Source organism: Mytilus edulis, chromosome 4 (genome assembly GCF_963676685.1).
Source record: "Mytilus edulis chromosome 4, xbMytEdul2.2, whole genome shotgun sequence".
Lineage (NCBI taxonomy): Eukaryota > Metazoa > Mollusca > Bivalvia > Mytilida > Mytilidae > Mytilus > Mytilus edulis.
In genome coordinates, this window is record NC_092347.1 from 68,798,608 (window position 1) to 68,813,145 (window position 14,538).

The following is a 14,538-nucleotide window of genomic DNA, read 5'->3' on the forward strand; positions in this document are numbered from 1 at the left end:
TTTAGTTTGTTATCCCGATTTTGTTTTTTGTCCATGGATTTATGAGTTTTGAACAGCGGTATACTACTGTTGCCTTTATTTAATAGATTTCCGACAGATCATAATATTTCAACATATTTTGCTTTGCCGCAGTAAACTACTTTATCTTCACTCTAGTATCTTTTAAGTCTGTATAATTCAGGTTCTGTATGATTTGAAAGTAATACATTTTCGTTGTTAACATCAAACGCTAGTCCGCGAAGATTATCATATCCAATACCTATATCATGCAGCTTTCTTGCTTGTTAACCATCCGACGACAAGATAACTATACTATTGTTACCAGACGATGCAATATACACATTTGAGTCTTTATCTACAGAAATCCCTCGCGGAGAGCGAATTAATTGATCTTTGTATTCCCATATCTTCTCTCCAGTCGACGAGCAGCATGTAACTGTATGGTGTAAGCTATTTGTATAAAATATCTTGTCTTTAGATGTTGATACATAACTCCATTGTGACAAGGTGTTGTCTTTAACCAAATTAGTAGAGCAACTGTCTGACATATTTACTTTGTGAATACCTCTGCCAGTATTACAGTATAACAAATAGCCACCCGAGTAACATAAACCATAGCAATAATCGGCCGTTTGTATAGTGCGATCAACTGTTTTAGTTGAAACTTTTATGATTTGTATTTCTTTTGAACCTGGAAAAGAAACAGCGACTGTTTTGTCATCAATACAGGTAACGTCAACTGGAAGTTGAATTGAAAGAGGTATGTCACTCTTCAAGGTTCCATCTTCCTTTAAAATCAACAGACGATGGTTCCCGTTGTCTATTAGAATTAAGTCTCCTGTAGGAAAAATAGAACATCCCGCGATACCAGAAAAATTGTATTTTTTTCGTAATGTCATTGTTATATCATTGATAGTTGAAGGCGGAACGTACGACAAAGACCTTGTCTGTGCTTGTATTTCTTGCCCTGTCTTCATAGACAGCAATGGAGTGCTTGATTTGATGGATATTGAACCTAGTGAAGTTACAGTTGCCAATAAATCGGTTATCTTGTCCTCAATTTTACAGTGTATGTCTATCTTCCGCAAACTTCCATCGTCGAATAAAGACTGCAGAAATGTTTCATGTTTTTGAATTTCTGTTTCAATCATTTTACTCCCTAGAAATGCTTGAAGGTCTGAAGCATATTCTTTTATGGCTGAAATATTATTTTCCATTGAATTAACTTTTTCCGTATTTTCAGCAAGTTTTGCTGGTAATTCCTCAAGTTGTGATTTAACTTTCTTTTCGGCAGCATATAGATCCTTAAGCAGTCGTTGCTCTAGGGCGTCAAGGTGTTCGTTTATCTTATATCGGACCTGCTTTATTTCATCATGAAATTTCTGCTTTTGTTTCTGGATTTCAAGAAGATTTTGTTTTCTATCTTTAACGACTCGCTCGATATTAATTTTGATATTTTTCACATTCTGATCAAAACTTTCTAATAAGACGGAGGTCTTAGCTGTTTGTATGACTTTTTCCAGCGATAATATCCCAACACAGTTAGCATGGTTGGAGTGAATACACAGTGGACAACAGACACTTTCATGTTGTGGACAATAATTCTTGAATTTTCTGTCATGCTGGGAACAGTATTGTGATATATCGGCTATCGACGGTGGTAATTGTTTATAGTTGTCGACAGGTATAACGCCATGGTTACGAGTGGCTTTTGATGCATTGTGATGCTTCAGACATTCGGAACAAAGTCCTTCGTCACACTCAGGACACCAGACGTCGGCATTCGATGTCATGTGTTGAGACTCACAAACACCACAAATAACTGTGCTGGATGATGCCATGATTGTATTCACTCTGGAAAATTAAAAATTAAACCGTAAGACAAATTGTGTCACTATAAAAGAGATCTTTAAATATTATGATGGTGAAGAAGATTCCTACATCAGTACAGCTGGTCACACAATATTTCGGCTGTTGTTGAAAAATGTTGTTAAAGTAAAATGGCATTTAAACGAGGCTGCTTATGCTGCATTTAAACAAAATGGTAATCTTGGATTAATATACTAAAATTGAGATGTATCTCATGTCAGGCAGTCTGTAATTGAGAATGAGTTAAAATGATTAAACATGTTTGTTCGGCTCTTACTAGAAAAACAGATCGTCACAGCAATCCCCGACTTCGAGATTTTCTCTGTTCTGTAAATGGTCCATAGTTAAAAAAAAAAAAAAAGTTAACTCCTTACAAAGACATTTTGGATCATTATTTTTTTGTCGGGTAAAAGATTTTTGTCAATTTTGTTAAACTCTAGATACATATTAAGCAGATGCAGTATAAATGGAAATGAGTCATAACGACTAATATGTGAACAATCATAGGTCAGAGGAGGCCTTCAAGAATGATGAAAACCTATATCGTATAGAGAGTTATAAAAGAAATCAGTATTGAAAATTGACTGTTAATCGAGGATTCAAGCAAAATACAAATACATAGTAAGTTAAACAAGTTGTTACTTTACCGCATGAAGTTTTTTTCTCACATTTATTTTATTGAGTTTAGAATCTAGATGTCGGTTAATCATTTTCAACACAAATCGCATACCATGGACGTCAAGTTGGTTACCTATTCCCTATTCGTTACCTATTCCCTATTCGTTACCTATTCCCTATTCCTTATTCGTTACCTATTCGTTACCTATTTCCTATTCCCTATTCGTTACCTATTCGTTACCTATTCCCTATTCGTTACCTATTCGTTACCTATTCCTATTCCCTATTCGTTACCTATTCCCTATTCCCTATTCGTAACCTATTCGTTACCTATTCCCTATTCCCTATTCGTTACCTATTCGTTACCTATTCCCTATTCCCTATTCGTAACCTATTCGTTACCTATTCCCTATTCCCTATTCGTTACCTATTCGTTACCTATTCCCTATTCCCTATTCGTTACCTATTCGTTACCTATTCCCTACTCCCTATTCGTTACCTATTCGTTACCTATTCCCTATTCCCTTTTCGTAACCTATTCGTTACCTATTCCCTATTCCCTATTCGTTACCTATTCCCTATTCCCTATTCGTAACCTATTCGTTACCTGTTCCCTATTCCCTATTCGTTACCTATTCGTTACCTATTCCCTATTCCCTATTCGTAACCTATTCGTTACCTATTCCCTATTCCCTATTCCCTATTCGTTACCTATTCGTTACCTATTCCCTATTCCCTATTCGTAACCTATTCGTTACCTATTCCCTATTCCCTATTCGTTACCTATTCGTTACCTATTCCCTATTCCCTATTCGTTACCTATTCGTTACCTATTCCTTATTCCCTATTCGTTACTTATTCCCTATTCCTTATTCGTTACTTATTCGATTTTTAATATCCTTCCCCCTTTTTAATTAAGTCTCCCAAACAAAGTTTGGAGACTTATTGTTTTTGCTCAGTTCTTATTATTTTTATTATTTTTCTTCTTCCTCTTTTTCTTCCGCCACTTTAAAAATGAACTTGTCCGCAGCATTTCTCCAAAACTACTTGTCAGATTTACTTAGGGTTTCATAAAATGTTAAACTAATATGTCTAGGTGAGCCATCAATCGTTCATTTGTGCATTGGGGTCTATTAAGGGGTATTGTGGGGGGGGGGGGGCAGAAAGAAAGGAGGGGTTTACTATAGAACCCTATGGGATTTTATTTTCTAAAATTTTCAAATGAATATAACTTGAAAACTGTAAGTGATAGATACATGCAGTCTTCAGAAATGATTAAAGGACAATAAAACAAATCACATGAAATATAGGGGAGTCCCTGGGGGGGTCATCCCTACCCCCTTCAATTCGAGAATATGCTTTTAATTTGTAAACGGTCCAGATCCCCACCCCTAAACCATATATGTTCTTGTAGGGGACAATAAAACAAATAAAATGAGATAAAAGGGAAGTCCTGAGGGGGTGATCCCACCCCCTCTTGAAAACTTGTAAACGGTCAACATCCCCAACCCTAAACCATATATATTCTTGTAGGGGACAATAAAACAAATAAAATGAAATGAAGGTAAAGTCCCTGGGGGTCACCACCACCCCCTCCTGTTTGAATACTTGTAAATGGTGGAGATCCCCTCCAGTAAGCCATATATATTCTTGTATTGGACAAAAAATCAAATCAAATGAACATGGGACCATATGAATTGCGAGTTAGGGGAGCTTTGTTTGGGAGACTTCGTAACAGCATCCTGTTACAATTACTTCTTGTTGTTTATACTCTTATATCTGGTAATAGTTGTAAATTTTTTGAGGTAAAATGATCTTTTTATGACCTATTTATATGTGTTTGTGCTCAACCGATCCTTTTACTTTATGTTCGATACTCATTTGTTCCTTATTTGATTTTGATACGTTCTACCTTTTAACTGCTTTATGTCCGTATGTTTGAAGATGGATCTTGGTTCGAAGGAATGAAATCACCGTGTTAGCGCTTGCATAAAAAAGAAAGATGTGGTATGATTGCCAATGAGACAACTACCCACAATAGACCAAAATGACACAGAAACTATCAACTATAGGTCAATGTACGGCCTTCAACAAAGAGCATAGCCTAAACAGTGTAGTCACCTATAAAAGGCCCAGATATGACAATTTTAAACAATTCAAACAACAAAACTAACGGACGTATTTCATATACAAAAAATAAACGGAAAACAAATATGTAACACAAAAACAAACGATAACTACTTAATTTCAGGCTCTTGTCTAGGGACAGGCACATACTAACATAATGTGGTGGGGTTAAACTTGTAACCAGGGTGTACATCGTTTCGGAGCATGCTATTACCTTGTTTAATTCGTTACATCACTCGCTTATAATTCGCTTATAATACGTGTATCATACGTTGCACCTTTTAAAACATGATTTTCAATTGTTTTTTTGTCTCTGGTGGTAGATTTGGGTTCTTAGAGGTATTATAACTCTACAAGCGCATATGTACCCGTTCCAGCGCTCGGATAATACCCTGTTTAATATTCGTTACTTATTCGCTTTTAATACGTTTCTTGTACGATGCACCTTTTAGAAAAGGATTTTCAATTATGTTCATATCTCTGGTGGTAATAATGTGTTCTTAGAGATGAAATATCCCTATTACCGCATATGTACCCGTTCCAGCGCTCGGATAATACCCTGTTACCTATTCGTTACCTATTCACTTATAATACGGTTGTTGTACGTGGCACCTTTTAGAAAAGGATTTTCAATTGTGTCCATGTCTCTGGTGGTAACAATGTCTTCTCAGAGATAAAATGACTCTATTAGCGTGCATGTACCCGTTCCAGCGCTCGGATAATTCCCTGTTACTTATTCGTTCCTTATTCGCTTTTAATGCGCGGGGTAAGTATACGTTGCACCTTGAAATAAATCGTTTTTTAATTGTGTTCATGTCTCTGGTGGTAACAATATGTTCGTAGAGACGAAATGACCCTTTTAGAGCGCATGTACCCGTTCCAGCGCTCGGTTATTACCCTGTTACCTATTCGTTACCTATTCGTTACCTATTCACTTATAATACGTTTGTTGTACGTTGCACCTTTTAGAAAAGGATTTTCAATTGTGTACATGTCTCTGGTGGTAACAATGTGTTCTAAGAGATGAAATGACCCCATTAGCGCGCATGTACACGTTCCAGCGCTCGATTAATACCCTGTTACCTATTCGTTACCTATTCGTTACTTATTCGCTTTAAATACGTTTGTTGTACGTTGCACCTTTTAGAAAAGGATTTTCAATTCTGTTCATGTCTCTGGTGGTAACAATGTGTTCTTAGAGATGAAATGACCCTATTAGCGCATATGTACCCGTTCCATCGCTCGGTTAAAACCCTGTTACCTATTCGTTACCTATTCGTTACTTATTCGCTTTAAATACGTTTGTTGTACGTTGCACCTTTTAGAAAAGGATTTTCACTTGTGTTCATGTCTCTGGTGGCAACAATGTGTAATTAAAGATGAAATGACCCTATTAGCGTGCATGTACCTGTTTCAGCGCTCGGTTAATACCCTGTTACCTATTCGTTACCTATTCACTTATAATACGTTTGTTGTACGTTGCGCCTTTTAGAAAAGGATTTTCAATTGTGTCCATGTCTCTGGTGGTAATAATGTCTTCTCAGAGATAAAATGACTCTATTAGCTGGAAAGGGTTCATGAGAACATATTGTTACCACCAGAGACATGAACACAATTAAAAAACGATTTATTTCAAGGTGCAACGTATACTTACCCCGCGCATTAAAAGCGAAAATGGAACGAATAAGTAACAGGGTATTATCCGAGCGCTGGAACGGGTACATGCACACTAATAGAGTCATTTTATCTCTGAGAAGACATTGTTTCCACCAGAGACATGGACACAATTGAAAATCCTTTTCTAAAAGGTGCAACGTACAACAAACGTATTATAAGTGAATAGGTAACGAATAGGTAACGAATAGGTAACAGGGTATTAACCGAGCGCTGAAACAGGTACATGCACACTAATAGAGTCATTTTATCTCTGAGAAGACATTGTTTCCACCAGAGACATGGACACAATTGAAAATCCTTTTCTAGAAGGTGCAACGTACAAGAAACGTATTATAAGTGAATAGGTAACGAATAGGTAACGAATAGGTAACAGGGTATTAACTGAACGCTGGAATGGGTACATGCGCGCTAATAGGGTCATGTCATCTTTAAGAACACATTGTTACCACCAGAGACATGGACACAATTGAAAATCCTTTTCTGAAAGGTGCAACGTACAACAAACGTATTATAAGTGAACAGGTAACGAATAGGTAACGAATAGGTAACAGGGTATTAACCGAGCGCTGGAACGGGTACATATGCGCTAATAGGGTTATTTCATCTCTAAGAACACATTGTTACCACCAGAGACATGAACACAATTGAAAATCTTTTTCTAAAAGGTGCAACGTACAACACACGTATTATAAGTGAATAGGTAACGAATAGGTAACAGGGTATTAACCGAGCGCTGGAACGAGTACATGCGCGCTAATAGGGTCATTTCATATCTAATTACACATTGTTACCACCAGAGACATGAATACAAGTGAAAATCCTTTTCTTAAAGGTGCAACGTACAACAAACGTATTTAAAGCGAATAAGTAACGAATAGGTAACGAATAGGTAACAGGGTATTAACCGAGCGCTGGAACGGGTACATATGCGCTAATAGGGTCATTTCATCTCTAAGAACACATTGTTACCACCAGAGACATGAACACAAGTGAAAATCCTTTTCTAAAAGGTGCAACGTACAACAAACGTATTATAAGTGAATATGTAACGAATAAGTAACGAATAGGTAACAGGGTATTAACCGAGCGCTGGAACGGGTACATGCGCTCTAATAGGGTTATTTCGTCTCTAAGAACACATTGTTACCACCAGAGACATGAACACAATTAAAAAACGATTTATTTCGAGGTGCAACGTATACTTACCCCGCGCATTAAAAGTGAATAAAGAACGAATAAGTAACAGGGTATTATCCGAGCGCTGGAACGGGTACATACGCGCTAATAGGGATATTTCATCTATAAGAACACATTATTACCACCAGAGATATGAACACAATTGAAAATCCTTTTCTAAAAGGTGCATCGTACAAGAAACGTATTAAAAGCGAATAAGTAACGAATATTTAACAGGGTGTTATCCGAGCGCTGGAACGGGTACATATGCGCTTATAGAGTTATATCACCTCTAAGAACCCAAATCTACCACCAGAGACAAAAAAAAAACAATTGAAAATCATGTTTTAAAAGGTACAACGTATGATACACGTATTATAAGCGAATTATAAGCGAGTGATGGAACGAATTAAACAAGGTAATAGCATGCTCCGAAACGATGTACACCCTGGTGACATGTTTAACCCCACCACATTATGTTAGTATGTGCCTGTCCCTAGACAAGAGCCTGAAATTAAGTAGTTATCGTTTGTTTTTGTGTTACATATTTGTTTTCCGTTTATTTTTTTGTATATGAAATACGGCCGTTATTTTTGGTGTTTGAATTGTTTAAAATTGTCATATCTGGGTCTTTTATAGTTGACTACACTGTTTGGGCTATGCTCATTGTTGAAGGCCGTACATTGACCTATAGTTGATAGTTTCTGTGTCATTTTGGTCTATTGTGGGTTGTTGTCTCATTGGCAATCATACCACATCTTTTTTTTTATGCAAGCGCTAACACGGTGATTTCATTCCTTCGAACCAAGATCCATCTTCAAACATACGGACATAAAGCAGTTAAAAGGTAGAACGTATCAAAATCATATAAGGAACAAATGAGTATCGAACATAAAGTAAAAGGATCGGTTGAGCACAAACACATATAAATAGGTCATAAAAAGATCATTTTACCTCAACAAATTTAGAACTATTACCAGATATAAGAGTATAAACAACAAGAAGTAATTGTAACAGGATGCTGTTACGAAGTCTCCCAAACAAAGCTCCCCTAACTCGCAATTCATATGGTCCCATGTTCATTTGATTTGATTTTTTGTCCAATACAAGAATATATATGGCTTACTGGTGGGGATCTCCACCATTTACAAGTATTCAAACAGGAGGGGATGGTGGTGACCCCCAGGGACTTTACCTACATTTCATTTTATTTGTTTTATTGTCCCCTACAAGAATATATATGGTTTAGGGGTGGGGATGTTGACCGTTTACAAGTTTTCAAACAAGAGGGGGTGGGATCACCCCTCAGGACTTCCCTTTTATCTCATTTTATTTGTTTTATTGTCCCCTACAAGAACATATATGGTTTAGGGGTGGGGATCTATACCATTTACAAGATAATAATACATTCTCAAATTGAACGGGGTGGGGGTGACCCCAAGGAACTTCCATTTAATTTCATTTGATTAGTTTTATTGTCCCTTACAAGAATATATATAGTTTAGGGGTGGGGATGTTGACCGTTTACAAGTTTTCAAACAAGAGGGGGTGGGTGACCCCCTAAGGACTTTCCTTTTATTTCATTTCATTTGTTTTATTGTCCCCTACAATAAAATATATGGTTTAGGGGTGGGGATCTGGACCATTTACAAGATAATAGTACATTCTCAAATTGAACGGGGTGGGGGTGACCCCCAGGAACTTCCATTTAATTTCATTTGATTAGTTGTATTGTCCCCTACAAGAATATATATGGTTTAGGGGTGGGGATCTGGACCGTTTACAAGGTAATAGCACATTCTAAAATTGAACGGGGTGGGGATGCCCCCGAGGACTTCCATTTAATTTCATTTGATTTGTTTTATCGTCCTATTCAAGAATATATATGGTTTAGAGGTGGGGATCTGGACCGTTTACAAGATAATAGTACATTCTCAAATTGAACGGGGTGGGGGTGACCCCCAGGAACTTTTATTTAATTTCATTTAATTACTTTTATTGTCCCATACAAGAATATATATGGTTTAGGGGTGGGGATCTGGACCGTTTACAAGTTAAAAGTATATTCTCGAATTGAAGGGGGTAGGGATGACCCCCAAGGGACTCCCCTATATTTCATGTCATTTGTTTTATTGTCCTTTAATCATTTCTGAAGACTGCATGTATCTATCACTTACAGTTTTCAAGTTATATTCATTTGAAAATATTAGAAAATAAAATCCCATAGGGTTCTATAGTAAACCCCTCCCTTCTTTCTGCCCCCCCCCCCCAAATACCCCTTAATAGACCCCAATGCACAAATGAACGATTGATGGCTCACCTAGACATATTAGTTTAACATTTTATGAAACCCTAAGTAAATCTGACAAGTAGTTTTGGAGAAATGCTGCGGACAAGTTCATTTTTAAAGTGGCGGAAGATAAAGAGGAAGAAGAGGAAGAAGAGGAAGAAGAAGAATAATAAAAATAACTAGAATTGCCATTGCAAGCAATAGCGGATGTCACCCTTCCCCCTATTGCCACTAAGCGGCAGCCATTTCAAACTTGTTTAACAGTAAATGCACAAATATGCATGGCTATTCATCTTTTTGTAAATGTTCAGTATATTCAGAGCATTTTAAAGTATTTCACATTTATACCGTTTCCATGGCAACGGCAGCCATTTTGAAAATTTCAAAGTCAAAAGTCTCAATCTTAACTTGTCAGTTACCAATATTATCAAATTTCATTAAGTTAAAACCATTTTGAGAATTTTTGACATTTTTGCAGTTTCCATGGCAACCGTGGCCATTTTGGAAATTCCAACTTCAAAAGTCATATCTAGACTTGACAGTTAACAATCATATCAAGTTTCATCAATTTTGAAGCATTCTAAAATTTTTGCACCTGTATCCATGGTAACATAGTAGTTCCAATGATTATCAAAATCATTCAAAACCTGTATATAGTGGACAACTATATTGCATAAAAATTTGATGATTTTAAGTTCAAGCATACCAAAGTTATTCACCAAACCCGGAAGTTTTTGGAGCATTTTGACCTTTTTGCATTGTTTCCATGGAAACGGCAGACATTTTGGAAATTCCAACGCCAAATTCCACATCTACCAAAGTTGCTCATCGTTATGCTAAAGTTTCAAAAAAATTGGAGCATTTCCATATTTTTGAAATTTTTGGTGTAGTTTCCATGGCAACATAGCAGTTCCAAAATGTGCCAAAATCATCCAAAACCTGTATAAAGGGGGCACCTACATTGTATTAAAATCTAAAGATTTTAAGCTTAAGCATTCTCAAATAATTCAAGGAACTCCAAAATTTTATTTTTTCACCATTTTTCCGTTTCCATGGTGATGGCAGCCATTTTTTAGTTCCAATTTTGCACAGACTCTGGGGAGTCAGGGTTCCTTGTTATAGTGCACCATCATTCGGATTGGTACTTTTGGCTCTGAGAAATCGGGCGGACAAAATTAGGTGGAAGTATAATAATAATAATACAGAAAAAGAAACAGAGGAAAAGCAATATGTCACCCGACATTGTCGATCGGGTGACATAATAAGAACTGAGCAAAAACAATAAGTCTCCAAACTTTGATTGGGAGACTTAATTAAAAAGGGGGAAGGATATTAAAAATCGAATAAGTAACGAATAAGGAATAGGGAATAAGTAACGAATAGGTAACGAATAGGGAATAGGGAATAGGTAACGAATAGGTAACGAATAGGGAGTAGGGAATAGGTAACGAATAGGTAATAAATAGGGAATAGGGAATAGGTAACGAATAGGTAACGAATAGGGAATAGGGAATAGGTAACGAATAGGTAACGAATAGGGAATAGGGAACAGGTAATCAACTTGACGTCCATTCGCATACCAACCTATTTTGTTCTACCAATTTAGACACTGTAGGACAAGATATTTACGAAGGACTCCACTGAACATTTTATAACACCTGCAATTGCTGCCGTTAGTGTTAAAGTGTAATGTTTGACTGACAAATAAAGTCTTTATAAGTGGGATAAGGAAAAGGAAAAAAAATATTTTACAACCTCCAAACAGCCAAGACTTGATATTCTTATACGACATCAAGACAAACTAGAGGATCTAAAGAGCCTGAGTCATTCACATAGGTCTACGTGTATCTTCAACAATAGACACCATTACATTGTGAACTAGAATATAGTTCATAACAAAAACACTTTGTTGTTGATCTTGTATTGCTTATCCTTTATTTTGTTGACAGTTCCTCCAACTTCTTTATATAGTTTTTGCACAAAACATTAACAAAAGTTAAACAATCGGCATTAAATATCAATTACTACAATAAGAGTGTATGTACTAACGATTGAGGCTAAATTTAAATTATTTTTTAAGATCTTGTCTAGATCACCATGGTTGCTTTAAAAATTAAAATCAGAAAAATATTCAACTCCGAGGAAAACACATAAAACGTATGGACAACATCTGTCATATTCTTGACTTGGTACAGGGATTTTCAAATCTAAAAAATGGTGGATTGAACCTGGTTTTATAGCGCTAAAAGTATCGATCTATATTAAATAGTTTTCAAGATAACAGGTAACATCATTAAGATTGCACTTTGTAAGTACAGCTGTATCACAAGCCAAGCCTATGTTGGGGAGATGAATATTCATAAAATGACGATAAAAAAGTAGGCTGATTAGACGCAAATAATAACGAAGAGGGGAGGGGCGTTTGATGCATGACTATATAAAGCCCGGGTCATTCCTATCTCCAGAAAGGCCTTGCATAAGTTACTCAAATAAATTTGCTAATCTCAGAAAATCTGTTAAACTGTATTCAGAGAGTTAGAATTGGTATACATGATGAGTGGTTATACAGAACCGTTTTATCGTCTTCAATGTCAGAATATATAAGAAAACATTTGCCATCCCAATAATTATACAAAAGATCTCGAGCAAAATATAGCTAATGGAGCTAACATTTGAATTCTAGGGAAAAGGGTGGGGTGGGGCAGGATGAAATATGAAAAAGGCAGGACAGGGGTTTTAAGTTAAAAAAAAAAAAAAAGCAGGATGAGACACTGCAAAAAAACAAGGCAGGATGCCATTCTGGAAACATTTAATGCTTGAGCTTAATTGACGTTTGTATGGATTGGTAAGTGAAATTGACCTTGAATGCGAATTAATGAAAGCTTGGAACTTACGTGTAAATTCGTTGAACGGTCTAGAATATCTTATCCTGGTATATATGATGGTTTCATTAATGGTTTATGAACCAGGAAGGTTAATATATCGATATATGACGACAAGATACACGTGACTTTAATAAGTTATTAACAAATTAAAACGAAAAATACATGATATGAAATTCTTAACTTTACATATGACAAACTCACAATATGCATTCTGCCGTGCGTTCTATATACAGGATTTAGTCAAAAAGAAGTAGAACTATATTTGTAACATAAATGTTACCTGTTCTTTTGATCTTCTAGCATGTCTATAGTGAGTTAAAGGGAAACTTCGCAAAAAAATCAAAAATTGATATTATGTTCAATCTGTATAAAAATGCTCTAATTCATAGATATTAAAGTTTTATTCCGCTAGATAAGCGATCACCATCGATTTTAAATTTAGAGTATCAATTCTCTGCGTTCGGCCATTTTGTCTTCTTTCCCGATTTATAACAACGATATGTCTATAAACCACAAAGGAACAAAACTACAGTAACCGATGTAGTCGTAATTGCGTGTCCATTTGTTAGTATATAACATTTGTATTAGCTGTTGGTCTGTACTATCCCGCTGTCTTACAGTACTGTAGCCGTAGGAATAACACATTATCAAAGGAGCTTTGACAATTTATTCATTAATTGATTTGTTATTGCACTGCCTGGCCCCTTATCCTCAATCTAGTAGAAATGAAGGAATAAACAAAATGAAATATCCTAGCTAAACCCCACTAATTTCAATATACATTTGTTAAAAAGAAATCTCTTGTTCTACTTAAAATTAAAAAAATCATGCTCAATAGTGCATAAGATAAATAATCTGTCGTTATAGTCCACAAAGAATACATTACTGCGATGGCCAAGTACGGGGGTCCGTATGAGATTTCTCCCACGTTTAAACAAAATCATAAAAGTAACTTATGCCATAGTTTTTATTTCCTAGGAACATAATTCTTTTAAAAAAGGTCGATCGTTCACCATGATAAAACTTGTCCGAGATATTGATGATATTATAAAACTTATATGAAAATCTGGCAAGAATAATACCAGTGAGAGCGCACAGAGGCCATTTTCCATAAACCTTTTAAGAAATGTCAATCGTCCACCATTTAGAACTTTTCAGAGATACTGCTGATATTAACCTGTGGTATAAGTTTTATAAAAAATCAATGTACCTGTGAGCTCGCTTACGAGACGATTTTCTATTAAATTTCCAAGGGGCATAACGTTTAAAAACAGTCGATCGTCAACCATTATAGAACTTTTCCGAGATATTGCTATACTCTAAATTTTATAAAATTCTGGCCAGGATCGTACCCGTGAATGGACGGACGGATGGAAGGACGCCCGGTATTTTCCTATCCCCACAACGCGTTACGCAGGGGACAATAAGTAGATATAGGAAGATGTGGTGTTGTGCCAATGAGACAACTCTCCATCCAAATAACAATTTTTAAGTAAAATAAACCATAATAGGTCAATGTTCGACCTTCAACACGGAGCCTTGGCTCACACCGAACAAAAATCTATAAAGGGCCCTAAAATTACTAGTGTAAAACCATTTACAAGGGGAAACCAACGGTCTAATCTATATAAAAAACGAGAAACGAGAAACACGTATAAATTACATAAACAAACGACAACTACTGTACATCAGATTTCTGACTTAGGACAGGTGCAAACATTTGCAGGGGGATTAAACGTTTTAATGGTACCAAACCTTCTCCCTTTTTCTGAAACAATAGCATAACATCATAACATAGAAAACCATACGATAAAATATCAATTGGAAGGCTTAACTCAATCGAAAAACGTAAATTGACACACTATGAACGAATAAATTTGATCTGCGATACCTGAA

At 36.1% G+C, this 14,538-nt stretch overlaps 1 protein-coding gene across 1 annotated transcript; it reads right to left on the reverse strand.

The window, feature by feature from the left end:
• Positions 1-84: 84 nt before the first annotated feature.
• On the reverse strand, positions 85-12,740 carry LOC139520353 (nuclear factor 7, brain-like). Its single transcript, XM_071312923.1, has 2 exons — positions 12,652-12,740; positions 85-1,854 (listed from the first exon to the last, which is right to left on the reverse strand). The coding sequence occupies exon 2, from the start codon at positions 1,839-1,841 to the stop codon at positions 285-287; it is 1,557 nt and encodes a 518-aa protein (XP_071169024.1). The 5' UTR covers positions 1,842-1,854; positions 12,652-12,740; the 3' UTR covers positions 85-284.
• Between the last annotated feature and the right edge of the window lie 1,798 nt (positions 12,741-14,538).